Consider the following 15330-nt stretch of genomic DNA (forward strand, 5'->3'; position numbering starts at 1 on the left):
CTCCATACTGCTTTCCATAGTGCCTATGCCCCAGATTTAGAAGTGTGGGGCTCTGGCCAGGAGGGAGGCTCTGGCACCATGGCTAGGCCAGGCCTGGGGTTGGGGTTGGTGTTGGACCTCAACATGAAAGAGCAGTGTGATGTTAAAAGATGAATTGTGTGTCCAGTGGAATTCCATGTAGTCGTTTAAAGCCACGTGCTTGCAGTGAAAATATTTGAAACTATAAATTCCATAAACTTTAGAATCCATTTGTTTCCATTTCTTTGATCTGATATAGACGAGTAATTTCCTGAAGAATATCTTTTTTTCCAAAGATGCTAGCATATGGTTTGTATTAAAGGAGATTCTTTAGGAGAGCATTACCCTTATGAAAATAATTGTTCACAGTTAGGCCAGCTCTCTGTTTACTGAGAAGTCAGATGCATTCCAGATGGAGAGGTTTATGTAAAATGAATCTCTTGTAATGAAACTTTGAAACAGGGATTTCAATTTCAAAATGATTGTATCGGCAGATACATCTTCCCTCAGAAAGTTTTAGTGGGGATCACGCTCCATACTTCCTCACATCTTTTCCCTTTTTGTTCTTTTCTCTTTTTTTCCTTCTTTTGTAAAGATTTAAGCCAGTTTGGCAATTCCCAAGTTATGTACCTCAAGGTATTAATAGCTAATTAGCTTCCAACCATTGGAGCCAGATAAAGGCTCCAGGTGATCTCCCTACTGCTTGGCTACCAAGTTACAACGAAAGTGAGTCAGAGTCCTGTACCCTGACCTGTATTGGCCAGGAGGCACCAAAATCAGTTTTGTAGGTAAATTGAACACGGTCGATGCTCTGTCTTTAGTACCCTCACCCAGACTTTCTGTAGATTTACTGAGGCCAACGTGACGGCATCCGAGACAGGATGGGGTCTACACGGGCATCCCTCGTCCTCCAAGCGAGCTGCTGCCCTCCCAGCCCTTGGGGCTTGCTGCAGCCCTGACACCCGGCCCACACCAGACTGGCTGGCGGACATCTGTGTATTTCCAGTCAGACCAGGGCTCTTAATGTCACTCATTTTCCCCCAGGAATTTCAAACATCCATTATACTAAGTAACAAGGCCACTTAATTCATAAGAAAACTCATTTTACTAATTAACAAAGCTTCTGGTGTAGTTCGGAGATTAAAATAGCTGGAGCGTTTAAAATAGCCATCTGGCCTCGGGATTGTGTCCTGGCTAATTACTTCCCGAATGAGTTTTCCCATTTAGGGCAAATAGCTACCTCCAGACTGGAGATTCTTCCTGGAGCAAACTCACTCACACACACAGCACACTGTCTAGGCTACTGTGTTTTCTAGCAAAGTACAGATCTTACAACAACTTTAAATACAAATTAGGAAGAAGGAAAAAAGGATTTTCAGAGCGTGAAGACTGCATTGTCCCTGTAGTAAGGTGCTAACGATGTAGGTTTAATTACTATGGATATGTCGTAACCACCCACCAGAAAAAGCTCTAGAAAGTCGATGTCAATTCAGAGGGGATAAAATTCTTTAAGATAATTTTCTTATTTTCTTAATAGTATCAAAATATCCAAGTTGTCCTATTGCCTCTTTTGAGTGAAATTCTTAACAGTTTCAGTTTTACATAACAGAGAGGATGCTAGTTGTCTGCTGTTCAGACTCTTGCAGGTAACACACTGTCTTAGTTGTCCTTGGATGGGAACACAATGTGCATGGCATCAAAATGCATCCTCTGTCATTCATACATAATGTAAAATACTTGTCCTGTTTTTGCTTTTTCCTTTGTTTTTGTCTTTGTTGACGAAATCCTGGTTTGACTATCTGACCTGTATGGGAATCAGATACAGAGCAGACATCTTCCACAGTGATTCAATGGCCATGGGTTTGAGCATCCTCTGGGAGAAGGTGACGGACAGGGGAGGCTGGCATGCTGCAGTCCATGGGGTCACGAAGACTCCTGACTTAGGACATGACTTAGCAACTGAACAACAACAAAATCTTCCACAAGTTTCTTCATACTGTGTTTAAAAGATTAGAGGACCCAACCCACTTAATAGTAAAACTCAACTTGTTTTCCACTTTGGTCTAGATTTGTATGTTAACAAAATGTTAATTCTGAAAGAGTACTGATTGGGTATGTGAGGAGGTACTAATTTCCTTTGGGGTCAGGGGAGGGCTAGAGGAACACCCCCGTCCACTCTGCTCCCTCTCCACATGTAGGCTCGCTCACCCCACTTTCTTCATGATTTTTTGCCTGGCCCTTTTCATTCAGCCAAAAGATACTTGTTTGGCATTAACTGTAATGGTTAGAGCAGCTACAGGTGCTGGTTATGAAAAGGAAAGTGGACCGATGGCTAGGGAGCCGATATGAAAGTTAGGTGTTGTGTGTTGGTGACTTTGCTTATTTATCCAAGTAAGTGAGCACATGTCTAAAATAACCTGGGACATTTCTTTTTAGGTTACTTGTTCAGAAGCCCAAAATTTAGTGTGCTTTTTTTTTTCCTTCCAGTTTCTCCTCTGAATGTAACTTCCTTTTTTTAGTTTATATTCTCCGATGATGTAAAGGAAAAATAAGCTCACCAAATATAAAATGGATTATGTTCAGTGTAAGATTTTAAAGTTATTAGAGTTCAACATTGCCAGTATGGTAACTTTGTCCTTTTGCCCAAATAAAGAATTTTTTAATGAATTTTGAACTTGTGATGTAGAGTGTAAAGAAAAGGGAATAGAAAATAGTATAAGAAGTTGAAAGCTTAAACAGCATGTAGATTAGTATATAATAAAGAAATTAGACAATTTATTGAAAGCTGAAAGTTTATATTACTCTACAACAAAGTTTTAAGTGAAGTACTCAGCAAGAATTAGGTGGTATGATATGATTTTGATTAACTTTTCTACAGTGTTAAAGAAAAGTTTGAGAAAGTATCTGAGCAGTGGGTTGGCAGTTTATTCTTTGCAGTTTTGAAGTAATAACATTATCTTGACTACTGTCTTTTAAAATAGCTATTTTTTTTTTTAGCTCAGTGAAGTATTGTATAAATGATACAGCTATTTAAAAGTAGTAAAGAATTGTAATCCTCATTATAACCATCAGGACCTGATTTTAATTTAGTTTCTTTTTTGAGCAGTTCTAACTATCTGTAAGGACTGTTAGTTTTTAAACTTTATTCTTTCTTAAGGGTCTTCCACATAAAAAGGATGCAATTGACATTTTTAAAAACAGAGTAAAACCCATTTCTCTCATAATTACCATATGATTCCTTTGGACCATTATATAAATCTAAGAAAAATTAGGGGTTTTAGTAATCTTATCACTATGATATATTAGTGATCTTTTCTGTATTTTGTAACATTTTGCTATTTCATCATCCTGGGAATTGATTCATCATTACTCATCAGCTATCCCCAACAGTGTTAAAACAAGACCAGAATAGTAAAGAGTAACGGAATTGCCTGGTAGGATGCTATCACGATGACTACTGCATCGTCCTTTAGTTTGCTTATTACATTGCCCAACGAATTGTGCTATGTTTCAAGAAGGTATGAAAGAGTACTGCAGAGAGCATTTTTTAGTCTACTTTTAGCTTTCAGTGAACACAGTTGAAAAATCAAAAGTTTTCACCAAAATGGCCAAGAGAAAAGAATGACAGAGGAACACATTTCACAAGCGTTAGATGAAGGAGATGAATGCAGAGAGACAGGCAGCATTGTAGACTCTGAACGATGATGGTGAACTTGGTTCTAGAAGTCTCAGATTGAGTCTCCAAATGGTGTAGCCTTGAATTTTCTCAGCTCCAAGAACAGTGTATTTCTAAAGACCAAAAGAAAATATGTCTTTGGCATCCAGTTAGTCTTTCAAGAGGAAGAATTTCCTCACTGAGAATGTTGTAATAAGAATCTGGACCACTGGTGTTCTGAATGACCGAGTGATGGTGCTCTTTCATCTTTTGTGATGTTTGTGGATCAGCATTTATCCAGTATGGTTTATAAAAGGACAAATGCTGAAGGCAAAATTGTATATCAAAGTGATTCAAGGGAAGTAGATGGTGTCGAAATGAAGAGATTCATTGGATTGACCATTCTAATTGGTGCTTGTAAATCTAAAAATGAAAATGTTTTACAGTTCTAGATCAAAAAAGATCTTCCTCTTCACAGAATTACAGACTGTCAGACGCTTTAGGTATTCTTCCAGTGTTGCATTCTGACAATGCAAAGGCAATAATAAGTGAGAAGCTGTTGTCAGAAGAGAATAAAGGTGTTTATGGTTGCCACTCTGAATAGCTATGTGCCCAGACTTGAAAACAATGGAGTAGTTTTCCTTACAATTTAGAAGTTGAAATCAGACTGCACTGTTATCATGGACTGCTACTCTCTGTAGTAGTTTTATTTTAAGAGAACTCGAGACAAGCACAGAACCTCCCTTTAAATTTCTGTTCATCTTGAAGCTAATGAATGTACTTGATAAACCGAAAGACTATCAGTTCCACCCGACTATCAGGGGAATCCTTTCTCTGTTCCCTTAGCACTGTCTCTCAGCCCCCTGGACGCGCTTGGGCCACGTTGTTGTGCAGGTGCTGAAAAAGCACGGCCTTGCTTCTCCTGGAGTTGGGAGCATTGTGTCAGCGTCTCTCAATGCCTCAACCATTTTATTTTTATTAACTGTTATTTGTATTAACTGTTATTATTAAGTCTGCTTACATAATATCACTAGTCCATCTGAAAAGGAGGAAAAGTTTTTTCTCCTGTTTAAAAAAAAAAATCCAAACAAAACTTTGTCTCCCTTCATGAAATAAAACTAAGCAAATAAGCAAGCAAATTGTCATTTTTATTTTGTGACTCTAAAGTAATTAACAAATTCTCTATGGAAGTAATTGCTAAATGCTCACAGCAGCCTCTTAAAGATGGATTTGCGTGGTAGTCGATAGAATTTAAAGTGTTGCCTCCTTAAGTTCTGTGACACAAAGATCCGCTTTTCGGCTTGAGGGTGCTGCCGATGTTGGTGTCACCATCCTCTTTTTCAGCTTCGCGTTCTGTTAATGTATTCTGTTGTCCACGTATACTCAGTTACAGATGTTAGACCCATGTCCAGAGTTGTTTCAGTTTAGCCAGTGTTTTGATAATTTATAAACATAGTGAGTGACTTATACATAACTATTTGAGAGGTGCTAAGAGGCTGTTTTTCACAAAATGCTTTTGCTTCATCCAGGAATTATGTTTTTTACCTCCCTCTCAAACACTTTGGGGTGTAGTGGCCTCCAAAGCAGACCCGGAGTGCAATGTGCATCTGTCACTGTGATGGCATGATACTTGAGCTGTATCAACTAGCCACGCCTTTCCTGCGCAGAGCAAGGCTTTCAGTTCCTGGACTGTACACTGCTCTGTTGAGCTGTATCTCTGTCCATACACCAGTACCACACCTTCTTAACAATGCTATAGCTGTCTTAATTATCCTATAGCTTCTTGAAATCAAGTAGTGCAAGTCCTAGAGCTCTCAAAATCATTGTGACTTTCTTTAGGTCTTCTTCATTTCCCTTAAATTTTGGAATCTGCTTGTCCACGTCCACCGAGAAAGTCGTCCCATCCCTTGCCTTTTCCTGTGATGAATAGTTGTAGTATGTTTACGAATATCAGTCCTTAGCAGTCCTGGGATTCTCGATCATTGTTGTGTTTCTTGGTTTTACAAAGTATATTTAATTTGGCCTTTTATATCTATATTTGCAAGTAAGATATTTACTTTTATTTTGCTTTCTCATATGTTTTTATGATATGTTTGCCAGCTTGTGTATTCAGTGTTATGATAACTTTATAAAATGGATTGTGAAAGAATCACTATTTTCTGTTTCCCTGAAACAGTTATGTGTGTAGTAAGACAATTCAATATTCCCTAAGGAATTTGCTAAACTATTTAAGACCAAGCCATCATTTTTAAAGGAGTAATTATATTTTATTATTTTCTGTGTTTATGGTCTGTTCAACTTTTCTCTTGTTTTTCTTTGAATGAATTTCTGTTTTTTTAGAAAATCATCTTTATTTTTCACTTTTCTCAAATCTAGCATTAGAGGACTGGATGCAGTGTTCTTTTAAAGCTATTAAAATCTTTCAGATTATTTAGAAGAGCTTTTAAAAAGTTTTAAATGGTTAGCATTTTATTTTCATTATGTCCAGTAAAGTAACCTTCCCCAGCCCTAAGTTTATTGAGGCTTTTTCTTTTCCTTTTATTTGGGATAATATATTTAAGATTCCATTTTTGTAACCAACTTGTGGATACATGACAGAGTAACTTTGGCTTATTTATTATAGTGTTCAGATCTCCTGTGTCCTTAATTTATTTTCAGCTTTTTTTTTTGTAATTTATTTTCAGGGCAAGTTTATTCGGATCAACTTTGATGTAACTGGCTATATCGTTGGGGCCAACATTGAAACATGTATCCTTTTTCATAATTGCATTATTCAAAATAGAGAATGATTTAATCTTCCTGCGGCCTGGTGGCCATCCTCTGTGACGCCTCTTCCATTTCCCAGATGATAAAACTTAAGCCCAGAGAAATTGTGACTTGTTTAGATACCTTCAACTACTGAATATGAACTCCAAAGTGATATTTTGTTGTTGTTTGTTTTTGACACTGGGTCATGGTCTGGTCGTGTGGCTGGGCAAGTGGAGGGTCCCACTAAGGTGAGAACACCTGTACATCTGTACAGGCATTTGAACAGGCAAATGGACCCAGGAAGTGTTTGTGTGCTCATAGCACATTTAGGTGAATAACATCTTCAGTTCCTGCTGTATTAGCCCATTTTTTCCCCTATCTGCTTTTGATATTAGTAGAGTGACCATGTCCCATTGAGACAAACCTTATAATCTACAGAGTTGAAGCAGTTTCACTTAGTGTTAAGCAGAATAAAGTCAGAGGGGAAAAAAAGGTCAAACACGTAGACTAGTCCTAAGAAATGTCACAAGCATAGAGTAGCCTTAAGGAATGATGGATCTATAGAGAGAATTAGTTTGATTAAAAAGAATAAATTAGAAATGATTCTGAATGATAATGTCCCAGTTAGGAAATAACAGCTGAAGTTCTCTATACTTGTTAATACTCTTTGTGATAGATATTGTTTCTGTCCCTCGGGTCAGGGATGGATTGGATTTTTCCTGTTAATTCAGAACTATATTTTATGTCTCTAAATATGCTCAGAGCCAGAAAACAAAACAAACACTTGAACATGACAGGCACATGGATCCAGAGCAGGGGTCCCCAGCCTCTCACACCTGAAGATCCTAGGTGGAACTAATGTAATGATAATAGAAAAAAGTGCACAATGAATGTAACGCGCTTGAATCATCCCCAGACCACCCCCACTCTGGGCCATGGAAAAATCATCTTCCACAAAACCAATCCCTGGTGCCAAAAGGGTTGGCAACCGCTGTGCTAGAGTCTCTTCATGTTGAAGAGCATCCTTCATGTGCATGCACTCTTCACCAAATGTGGAGGGTGTATTTGGGATAGTCCAATTTTTAATTAAAATAAGGCTATATGCACATACACAGTTTGCTTTGGTGGCCCCAGGAAGATTTAATTCAGAGATAATTCCCTCCCAAAGCAGTGGAACTGAGACTCTTGGGAGTCCAGTGTGACTGTCAATGCAGAGATATTCCAGGAGCATCCAGACTCAGTGGACAGAGAAACCAAACAGGCCCCAGATCCGCTCCCCAAATACCCACACGGGGCTGCGGTGTTCTGACACACGGGTACTAACTGACTGGAGTGGTACCAGAGTTACACACATTTTGGAGTCCAGCAAAGTTTTGGTTTCTGACTGTGCTGTTTGAGTAATTTCTTTGTGCCCTGGTTTCCTTCTTTGTGAAATTGCAATAATAAGTCTGCTGTTTAAAGGCTTTTCCACCTCAGACAACTTGGCTTCCCTTTTTTTTTTTTTTTGGGCTTCCCTTTTTTTTATAGCATCTCACGGCTCCTTGTGTAGAGCTGTGTTCTTTGAACATAATCCAAGTCAGGGTAGTGTGGGTGGAGGGAGGGTTAGGGAAGCGCTCTGATCTTCAAGCTCCCTGCAAGTTCAGAGGTTCTAGAAGATTAGTGAGAAACAGAAATTGCATGTCTTTTCTTTTTCCACATACAAAATTCCATCATTTAGAGTGATTCATTGCAGATTAGTTACTGTATTCTAAAGAAAGAAAAATCTTACAAATTAAATGTGTACACTGAGAGGAGACCACCTTTTCATTGTCACCCTTAACCACCGTTGCTCAGACCTTCTGGAAAAATCTCGTGCTGTTCGTCAAGCAAAAGATGAGCGTACTTTTCATATCTTTTACCAATTGTTATCTGGAGCAGGAGAACATCTGAAGTGTAAGTTACAGATTTTTTTTTTTTTTTTTTTTTTTTACTGTTTTATGTTCAGTTGACTATCTTTTATAATACTTTTTTTTGAGAAAGAGAACAATTGTAGAATTATGTACACACACACACCAAAATTCTAGCTGGCTCAATTATGAAAGTGAAATTGAACTTCAAGCCATGGGATAGGTACTTTAAGTGGCAGGCATATGGGTGGTGTTATATTATCTTTTGTACTTTTCTTTTAAAATAATTTTAAATTTGAAGGCATATGATGTGTTTTATACAAATATTGTTTCAAAATTTGTAAATATAAAAGTAATAAATAAATTTATTTAATAAAGTTAAATTGAATACATGTGTGTATTCCTAGATTTACAACTGAATGTATGTTATGCTTCCAGTAGTACTAGAAAGAGCCTGTGTGGATTTTTGTTTATTTTGTGAATCACAAAGACCAGAAATTTAGAGTTGGACAAGGTAAAAAGTAAGTTCTTTCCTGGGTCAGAATTTTGCTGGGTCAGAAGAAGATGCACAACTTTTTGGTTTCTTCTGAGTCTCAGAGTAAATGCTGCTTCTCTAGAATTAGTATGTATGTTATTTAGATATCACAATAGACATATAAAACCCTATGATATTTTTCTCACTTGAGATCTAGGCTTTTACTAACCATGGATCATCTGTGGAAGCATTTAACTCAGAAATTAGTTAAAGACCTGCAAGGAAAAAAAAAAAGCAATAAATAGAGTAATTGCCGTTGAGAGACTAAAATTTCAAGGTTATGCAGTGGGTAATGCTAAAGGGAAGAGAACCCTCATTTTCAGCCTGGCAGACTGAAAGCAGTAATGAATCAAGAAAATAACTGTTAAAAAAAAAAAAAAAAAAGAAAATAACTGTTAAAAGAAGGAATTTTCTTTCTTTTTTTTTTTTTTTTTAAAGCAATACCCAGTGGAAGCTCCATGTGATGTAGATAAGAATTAAGGGGTTGGTGTGATCAGGAGTTCTCTGCAGGAGAGCCAGTGACATAGAAAGCCAGAAGCACAGATAACATCTATTGTAGGAAAAACCATGTTTTACTGTTTTGCACGCTCTTCTTTTCTTAAGAACACATTTATTGAAAAGGAGCTTGTTCTTGCCTATTCATGTCCCCTGAAGTTAAGAGTCAGTGGGCGTGTCTGTTATAAAACCCTGTCAGACTAGTGCCACGTCAGCCCTCGCTCTCAAAGGCAGATGGACCACTAAGCAGCCTGGCCTGGAGAAAGGGTCCAGGGTGCTGGCTGGGCACAGGACTTGGCGGGCCCATGTTCCACACCAGGAACATAGAATACGGGTTTGAAGGCTTCTCCTCAAAAGATGTCTGAAGTATTTAAATCTGAAAACAATAAAGTTTAGTTATCTGGAAAATTGGTATCATTTCCCAGCTATCTGATTTCAAATATAATATTGTATAAACCACTGTCCCCAAAGCCCCTGTTGAGATTTCTGTTGTTTACATCATCATTTCTTTCATTGTACAGATCATGGAAGACTGTATTTAATGTAAGAATGTAAAGGAAGCAAAAGCCGGTGGTGGTGGTGGATTAGATGTTTTTCTGTCCTGTGGGTCCAGTTTGAAGATGGGGCTGTGCTTCAGTCTGTTGATGACTATTTATGATATTGTATTCTGTTTTCTTTCAGCTGATTTGCTCCTTGAAGGATTTAATAACTACAGATTTCTCTCCAATGGCTATATTCCTATTCCGGGACAACAAGACAAAGATAACTTCCAGGAGACAATGGAGGCAATGCATATAATGGGCTTCTCCCATGAAGAGATTCTGTGTATGTATGATTTCTCTAATAAGATTCTGATGCTCAGTTTTACCAAGACTTATAAATTAGGGGTAAAAAACCGAAACTAGAAAATGATTGTGAAATTAATGGGACCTGCCTCTTAATTTTATGAAATCCTGAGATTCGTCTTTCTGAAAAGTTTTGTATAGCTAATTTTTAGCACAAAATACATTAGAATATGTCCTCTACGTTTTGATGTCATATCTTACTTTTTTTTTTCTTTTTATATCAACATACAGCAATGCTTAAAGTGGTATCTTCAGTGCTTCAGTTTGGAAATATTTCTTTCAAAAAGGAGCGAAACACTGATCAAGCCTCCATGCCGGAAAATACAGGTAGGCTGATGTACACTGATTTTATTTCTGTTTCTGTGGCCTGTTGTGTTCTCCAAAAATGTGTTACAACACGAGCATAAAAGCATCTTGAGGTGTCTCCCACGAGGCTCCACATGCCTACATAAGGGTCAGTCTGATTCCAGAAAGGAGGGAGGAGGATGGAGTGCCAGCTGAGGAGCGGGTGTGGGGACCCTGCCTTAGTGACGGGGGTTAGGACTTGGGGGTGGGCTGAAGAGACCACACGGCTCGTCCCTAAGGGAGCTGCAGCTGTTGGCTTCCAGCCGTTTTTCTCCTTGCCAGAATGCAGGTCCAGGGCTGCCAACCAGAACTGATTTTTCAGAGAAAGGTGGAAACCTAGATTTTAATAGAAAATTTTCAAACTTGTAAATATTGAAAATGGATTGAAATTCACAGCAGTTACAAACAAAAATTTGTGAACCGTAAGGAAATGGCAACCGACTCCAGTACTCTTGCCTAGAAAATTCCATGGATGGAGGAGCCTGGTGGGCTACAGCCCATGGGGTTGCAAAGAGTTGGACACGACTGAGCGACTTCACTTCAAAATGTGTTTGCAAGCCTTGTGAGGTCTGCTTCCGACAGTCTGGAGACACAAAGCTGACGCATCTGTGTGTTGACTCAGTGCTTGGTCACCAGAACGTTCTTTTGCCTCCCAGGAGCATCCTTCTCTCCTTTTCCTTTCCTGATTCGTTTATAGAACAACTGTTTTTTAAAAGCCAAAATGGCTCCAATGTCATTGCCTCATGGCTGTTCATTACATCCCCAGTAATAGAAGTAACAAATTAATTGCTTTTTATTGAATAAGAAGCTTTAAAAAATTACAACTCTATAAATTTTCTTGAATAATTACCTATATTAGGTAGTAGTGGTGGTTGATTAACACTTGCACTGTTGCAGTGTGCCAGAGTTTGTACTTTTTAATTACAGCATAATTTAAACGTGTGAGAGGGGAGAGCAAAGTGGAAGGACCTCCTACCACGTTCTTGTCTCCTGGCGTAGACGACCACCAACCCATGCATGGCCTGTGTTTCATTTATACCACTTCCCCTTTCCTAGATTATTTCAAAGCAAATCCCAGATACTTCATTTGTAAACATTTCAGTCTGATGCTCAACTCAGGATCAGAAAATGAGGGCTTGAAGTGGATACATACACCTGGACTTCTGTTTGTATTGGTGATATTTCTGCTTTCTCTTACCAGAGTCTTTCAGATTATCAGTATTTAAAGTTTTTTTATTCTAGTAAAATTACACATAACAAAACTTGTCATTTTAACCCTTTTTTAAGCATATAGTTCAGTAATATATATTCACATTATCATGCAGTCACTCTCTAGACTTCATCTTGCAAACTTAAACTCTAAAACAAGTCCCCATATCCCCCTCCCCCAGCAACCGCCATTCTACTTTGTCTCTATGAATAGGACGAGTCTGGGTACCTTGTATAAGTAGAATCATTCTGTGTTTGTCTTTTGTGACCGGCTTTTTTCATCAGGTTAATATATTATTATATGTTAATTTCCCATGGCATTTTTACATGTTGGTATCAAAATGGCGTTTTTCAGAAAAGTCTTATTCTCTGCTATCATTAATAGGACTAAAACTAAAATTACCTTCATTAGCACATCACTCCGGACCATTCTTCCTCATCCTCCCCACCCCATACCCACCCCCTCACACCGATGAATAAGGTAAATACAGCAAATAGCTGTTAACGTGTAGCACCAGAAGCACCACAGATTTGAACAAGAAAAGTACATCTAGTCACAGAAATTTATCACAAACATAATAATGAACCAAAAGGAAGAGCACATTCCAGTTACTGGGCTTTGGATATAAGGGAATGTGAAACTAGATTAAAATCTGGAAAAACAGTCACAAACAGAGCAGGTGAGAACTGGGAAATTAGGGTCATTATTGCCACTATGAAAACCAAGCAAAGCCTGCCAGGTCTAACTGCTGATCTGTGGGGTGGCGGGCGCCAGAGGCATGTGCTCAGTGCCCACGGGGCACAGTCAGGGAGAAGGGCTCTGTTCCCAGTGACACCCAGACATTTACCTGCTCCCCACTGGAGTTTCCTCGGCGATGTAGGCCGATTGTTACCTTTTAGATTGAAAATGACTATAAAGAAAAACAAAAGTGGCAAATAGCAGAGTAATAAGGCTTAGAAGTAGAAAATGTAGTAAGGGAACTTGTTTTCCTTGTGGAGGAGAGTAAGCCCAGATAGAGTCACTCTATAAAGTGTGTTTTTTAGCTGCTAAAATGAAGCTTATCATCACAAAAAAGAATGTGAGCAATTTGCTTTTTCTACTTGGGTGTATTTTTCAGCTTCCCAGCATGTACACACATGCATACATATGTACATTAACTGAAAGGGGCCAGGATGGTAGAGGGTGAGGAGGGTAGTTGCTGAGAAGACTCATAAACCAAAGGAAGTGTTGGTCCCTGAGGCACAGCCTCCCTGCCCACCCAGGGGTGCTGCTGGGTGGCCAGCAGTTGACTTGGATCAGGGGAGTGGGATGCAGTGCATCTTTGAGAATGAACTTGGTTGTGCCTTTATATGACTCAAATGTGTTCCTCCTTAGAGAATTTTATTGTTATTTTAACCCTTAAACATTTATTAGTAATTGGAACACTTGTTGGACCTTAGTGACATTAGGCAGTGAACTTGTGTTGAGGAAAGTGCCCTAAATTTGGTGAGAATCCACAGTAACAAAATTAGCAGCTTTTTAATGTGAGCCATGTAATCAAATAATTGATTTTTAAAATCCCTTAGGTTTCTTGCCTACTAAAGTACTAGGATCACTCTGTAAGCATGACAAATTATCTTGGTAACATGATGATTTAAAATATTTTGAACACCATTTTTCTCATTCTCTGCATTATCCATGAGTTCTAAGACTTAGTAACTTCAATTAAGCTATCCAGAGTAAGTAATTGCTGACTAATCATCTCTTATGGCCTAAGGATAAGTGTTGTTAATATGAAAGGATGAAGGTAGTTTTTATGAGACCTAACACCTGTCTAACTTTAAAACTTATATTTAATTTCTTAACACAATTAGGTGATTACTAAGGTGTTTCAAGTGTTTATTGAATGTGCTGTGAGTAGATCGGTAAGGAGAAGCCTGGTATTTAGGAGGCCTTTTACCCTGTAGTTGCACAGAAGCTCTGCCATCTTCTTGGCATGAATGTGATGGAGTTCACTCGGGCCATTCTCACCCCCCGGATCAAGGTCGGCCGAGACTACGTGCAGAAAGCCCAGACCAAAGAACAAGTAAGTTTAACGCAGTTATCACACAGTTGCTTGAGTGATTGATAACCGTGGTCGTGACACCTTCTGATTGGCATGTAGCAAATGGAACCAATAAAAGCTCCATCATCCAGATGTTTCTTGGTACTAGTTGACTGTTTCCTCACAGAAAATTTTTAGAGGTGACTTATAAAAAAGGAAGTTTGAAATATAACCTTGAATTTTCCCCAGGTAGATGAACCATCCAGGAGGAAAAAGCTGTGTACCCCAGCATCCCACCCAGCGGGGGTTGCCCTGACTGATCCCTTGTTCCTGTCAAGGGAGGAGGGCACAGCACCGGGAATGCAGGAGTTAGAATCACCTGTTTCATGGTGAACTCTGGGCTTATAATGCTGCACAGAAGCCCAGGGGCAGGGGGAGGAAGTCATTTTTACAGGGCATTTTCATCCATCTCCTACATTGATTATCTCCACTCTGTATCTAATTGTACTAATATCCTCTGTTGATGTATAAAACTGAGACATGATTAAGCGGTAAGTACTCTTTTAGGGTTTGGACAGCACTGTAGATCATTAAATTCCTTCCATCTAACAGCTTTTACTGTTTTGCTGAGATTATTTTCAGACTAAAAGGTTGCTGTTGTCTAATTACAGGCAGATTTTGCAGTAGAAGCTTTGGCAAAAGCTACCTATGAGCGGCTCTTCCGCTGGCTCGTTCACCGCATCAATAAAGCTCTGGACAGGACCAAACGGCAAGGGGCCTCCTTCATTGGGATCCTGGACATCGCTGGATTTGAGATTTTTGAGGTATGTCACTCTCCCTCCTGCTCTTCTTGCTTCTGTTTATTCCTTCATCAAATAATCTTCCAGGCTCACAGGGTACCAGCTGCAGTGCCAGGCACCAGGGATATGACGGCAGATAAGCAGGTACAGTCCCTGCCATTCTAGTAGAGAGTCAAACTGAAAAACCACCAAATTCTCGGGATTTTGAATAATGAAGTGAGAAAGGGGCTGTGATGAAGGAATTGGGGAGACCCACAGTGCAAAGTGTGCTCGCAGCTGTTAAGAGCTCAGCATGAGAAGCCCAGCCTCAGGAAGAATCCCCGGCGACATGAGAGTAGGTCTAATGGCCCTATGTGGGAGAGAATTTGTTAGATGTTAGAAACCGCCAAAAGCCAGGGTGACTAGACGTAGCTGACCAGAGGGGTGGAGGAGCTGGAAACAGAGTGTGAGATGGAAAAGCAGACATGGGGAGTGTGTGGAGGGTGGTGGTGTCAGAGCTCAGGGGCCAGATGATGGTGGTTTGGGTGGGGGTTGGGAGCAGCCGTGTGAGATGGAGAAATGAAGAGACGTGATGGTCTCTGTTCTGAAGACACACCCACAGCATTTGTTGATGTGTTTCAATATATTTCATTATTAATCTGACTAGATTCTCCGAACAGCATCAATCATCCATCAAAGGTTTGTATTCACATACCTACTGTGGTTTTGCTAAAACCTAGATAAAATTTTGGTCTCCTAAAAATGTAAAACTTTATCTCTCTTTTGATAGA

General features: G+C 39.2%; 1 protein-coding gene across 4 annotated transcripts in view; it reads left to right on the plus strand.

The window, feature by feature from the left end:
* Positions 1–15330, plus strand: part of MYH10 (myosin heavy chain 10) — a 119880-nt gene that overhangs the window by 57421 nt on the left and 47129 nt on the right. For 3 of the 4 annotated variants that reach the window (XR_008713072.1, XM_055576566.1, XM_055576567.1), the window contains 6 exons: positions 6358–6421; positions 8255–8353; positions 10019–10162; positions 10414–10509; positions 13684–13802; positions 14432–14584. Coding sequence is in view for 3 of the 4 variants with exons in the window: in XM_055576566.1 (XP_055432541.1) it covers positions 6358–6421; positions 8255–8353; positions 10019–10162; positions 10414–10509; positions 13684–13802; positions 14432–14584 (675 nt within the window). In the remaining variant the exon portion in view is untranslated. The remainder of the gene's footprint in view (positions 1–6357; positions 6422–8254; positions 8354–10018; positions 10163–10413; positions 10510–13683; positions 13803–14431; positions 14585–15330) is intronic. The other variant, XM_055576568.1, reaches the window with a different exon arrangement.

The sequence above is a fragment of the Bubalus kerabau genome, chromosome 4 (assembly GCF_029407905.1).
Source record: "Bubalus kerabau isolate K-KA32 ecotype Philippines breed swamp buffalo chromosome 4, PCC_UOA_SB_1v2, whole genome shotgun sequence".
NCBI classification, from domain to species: Eukaryota; Metazoa; Chordata; class Mammalia; order Artiodactyla; family Bovidae; genus Bubalus; species Bubalus kerabau.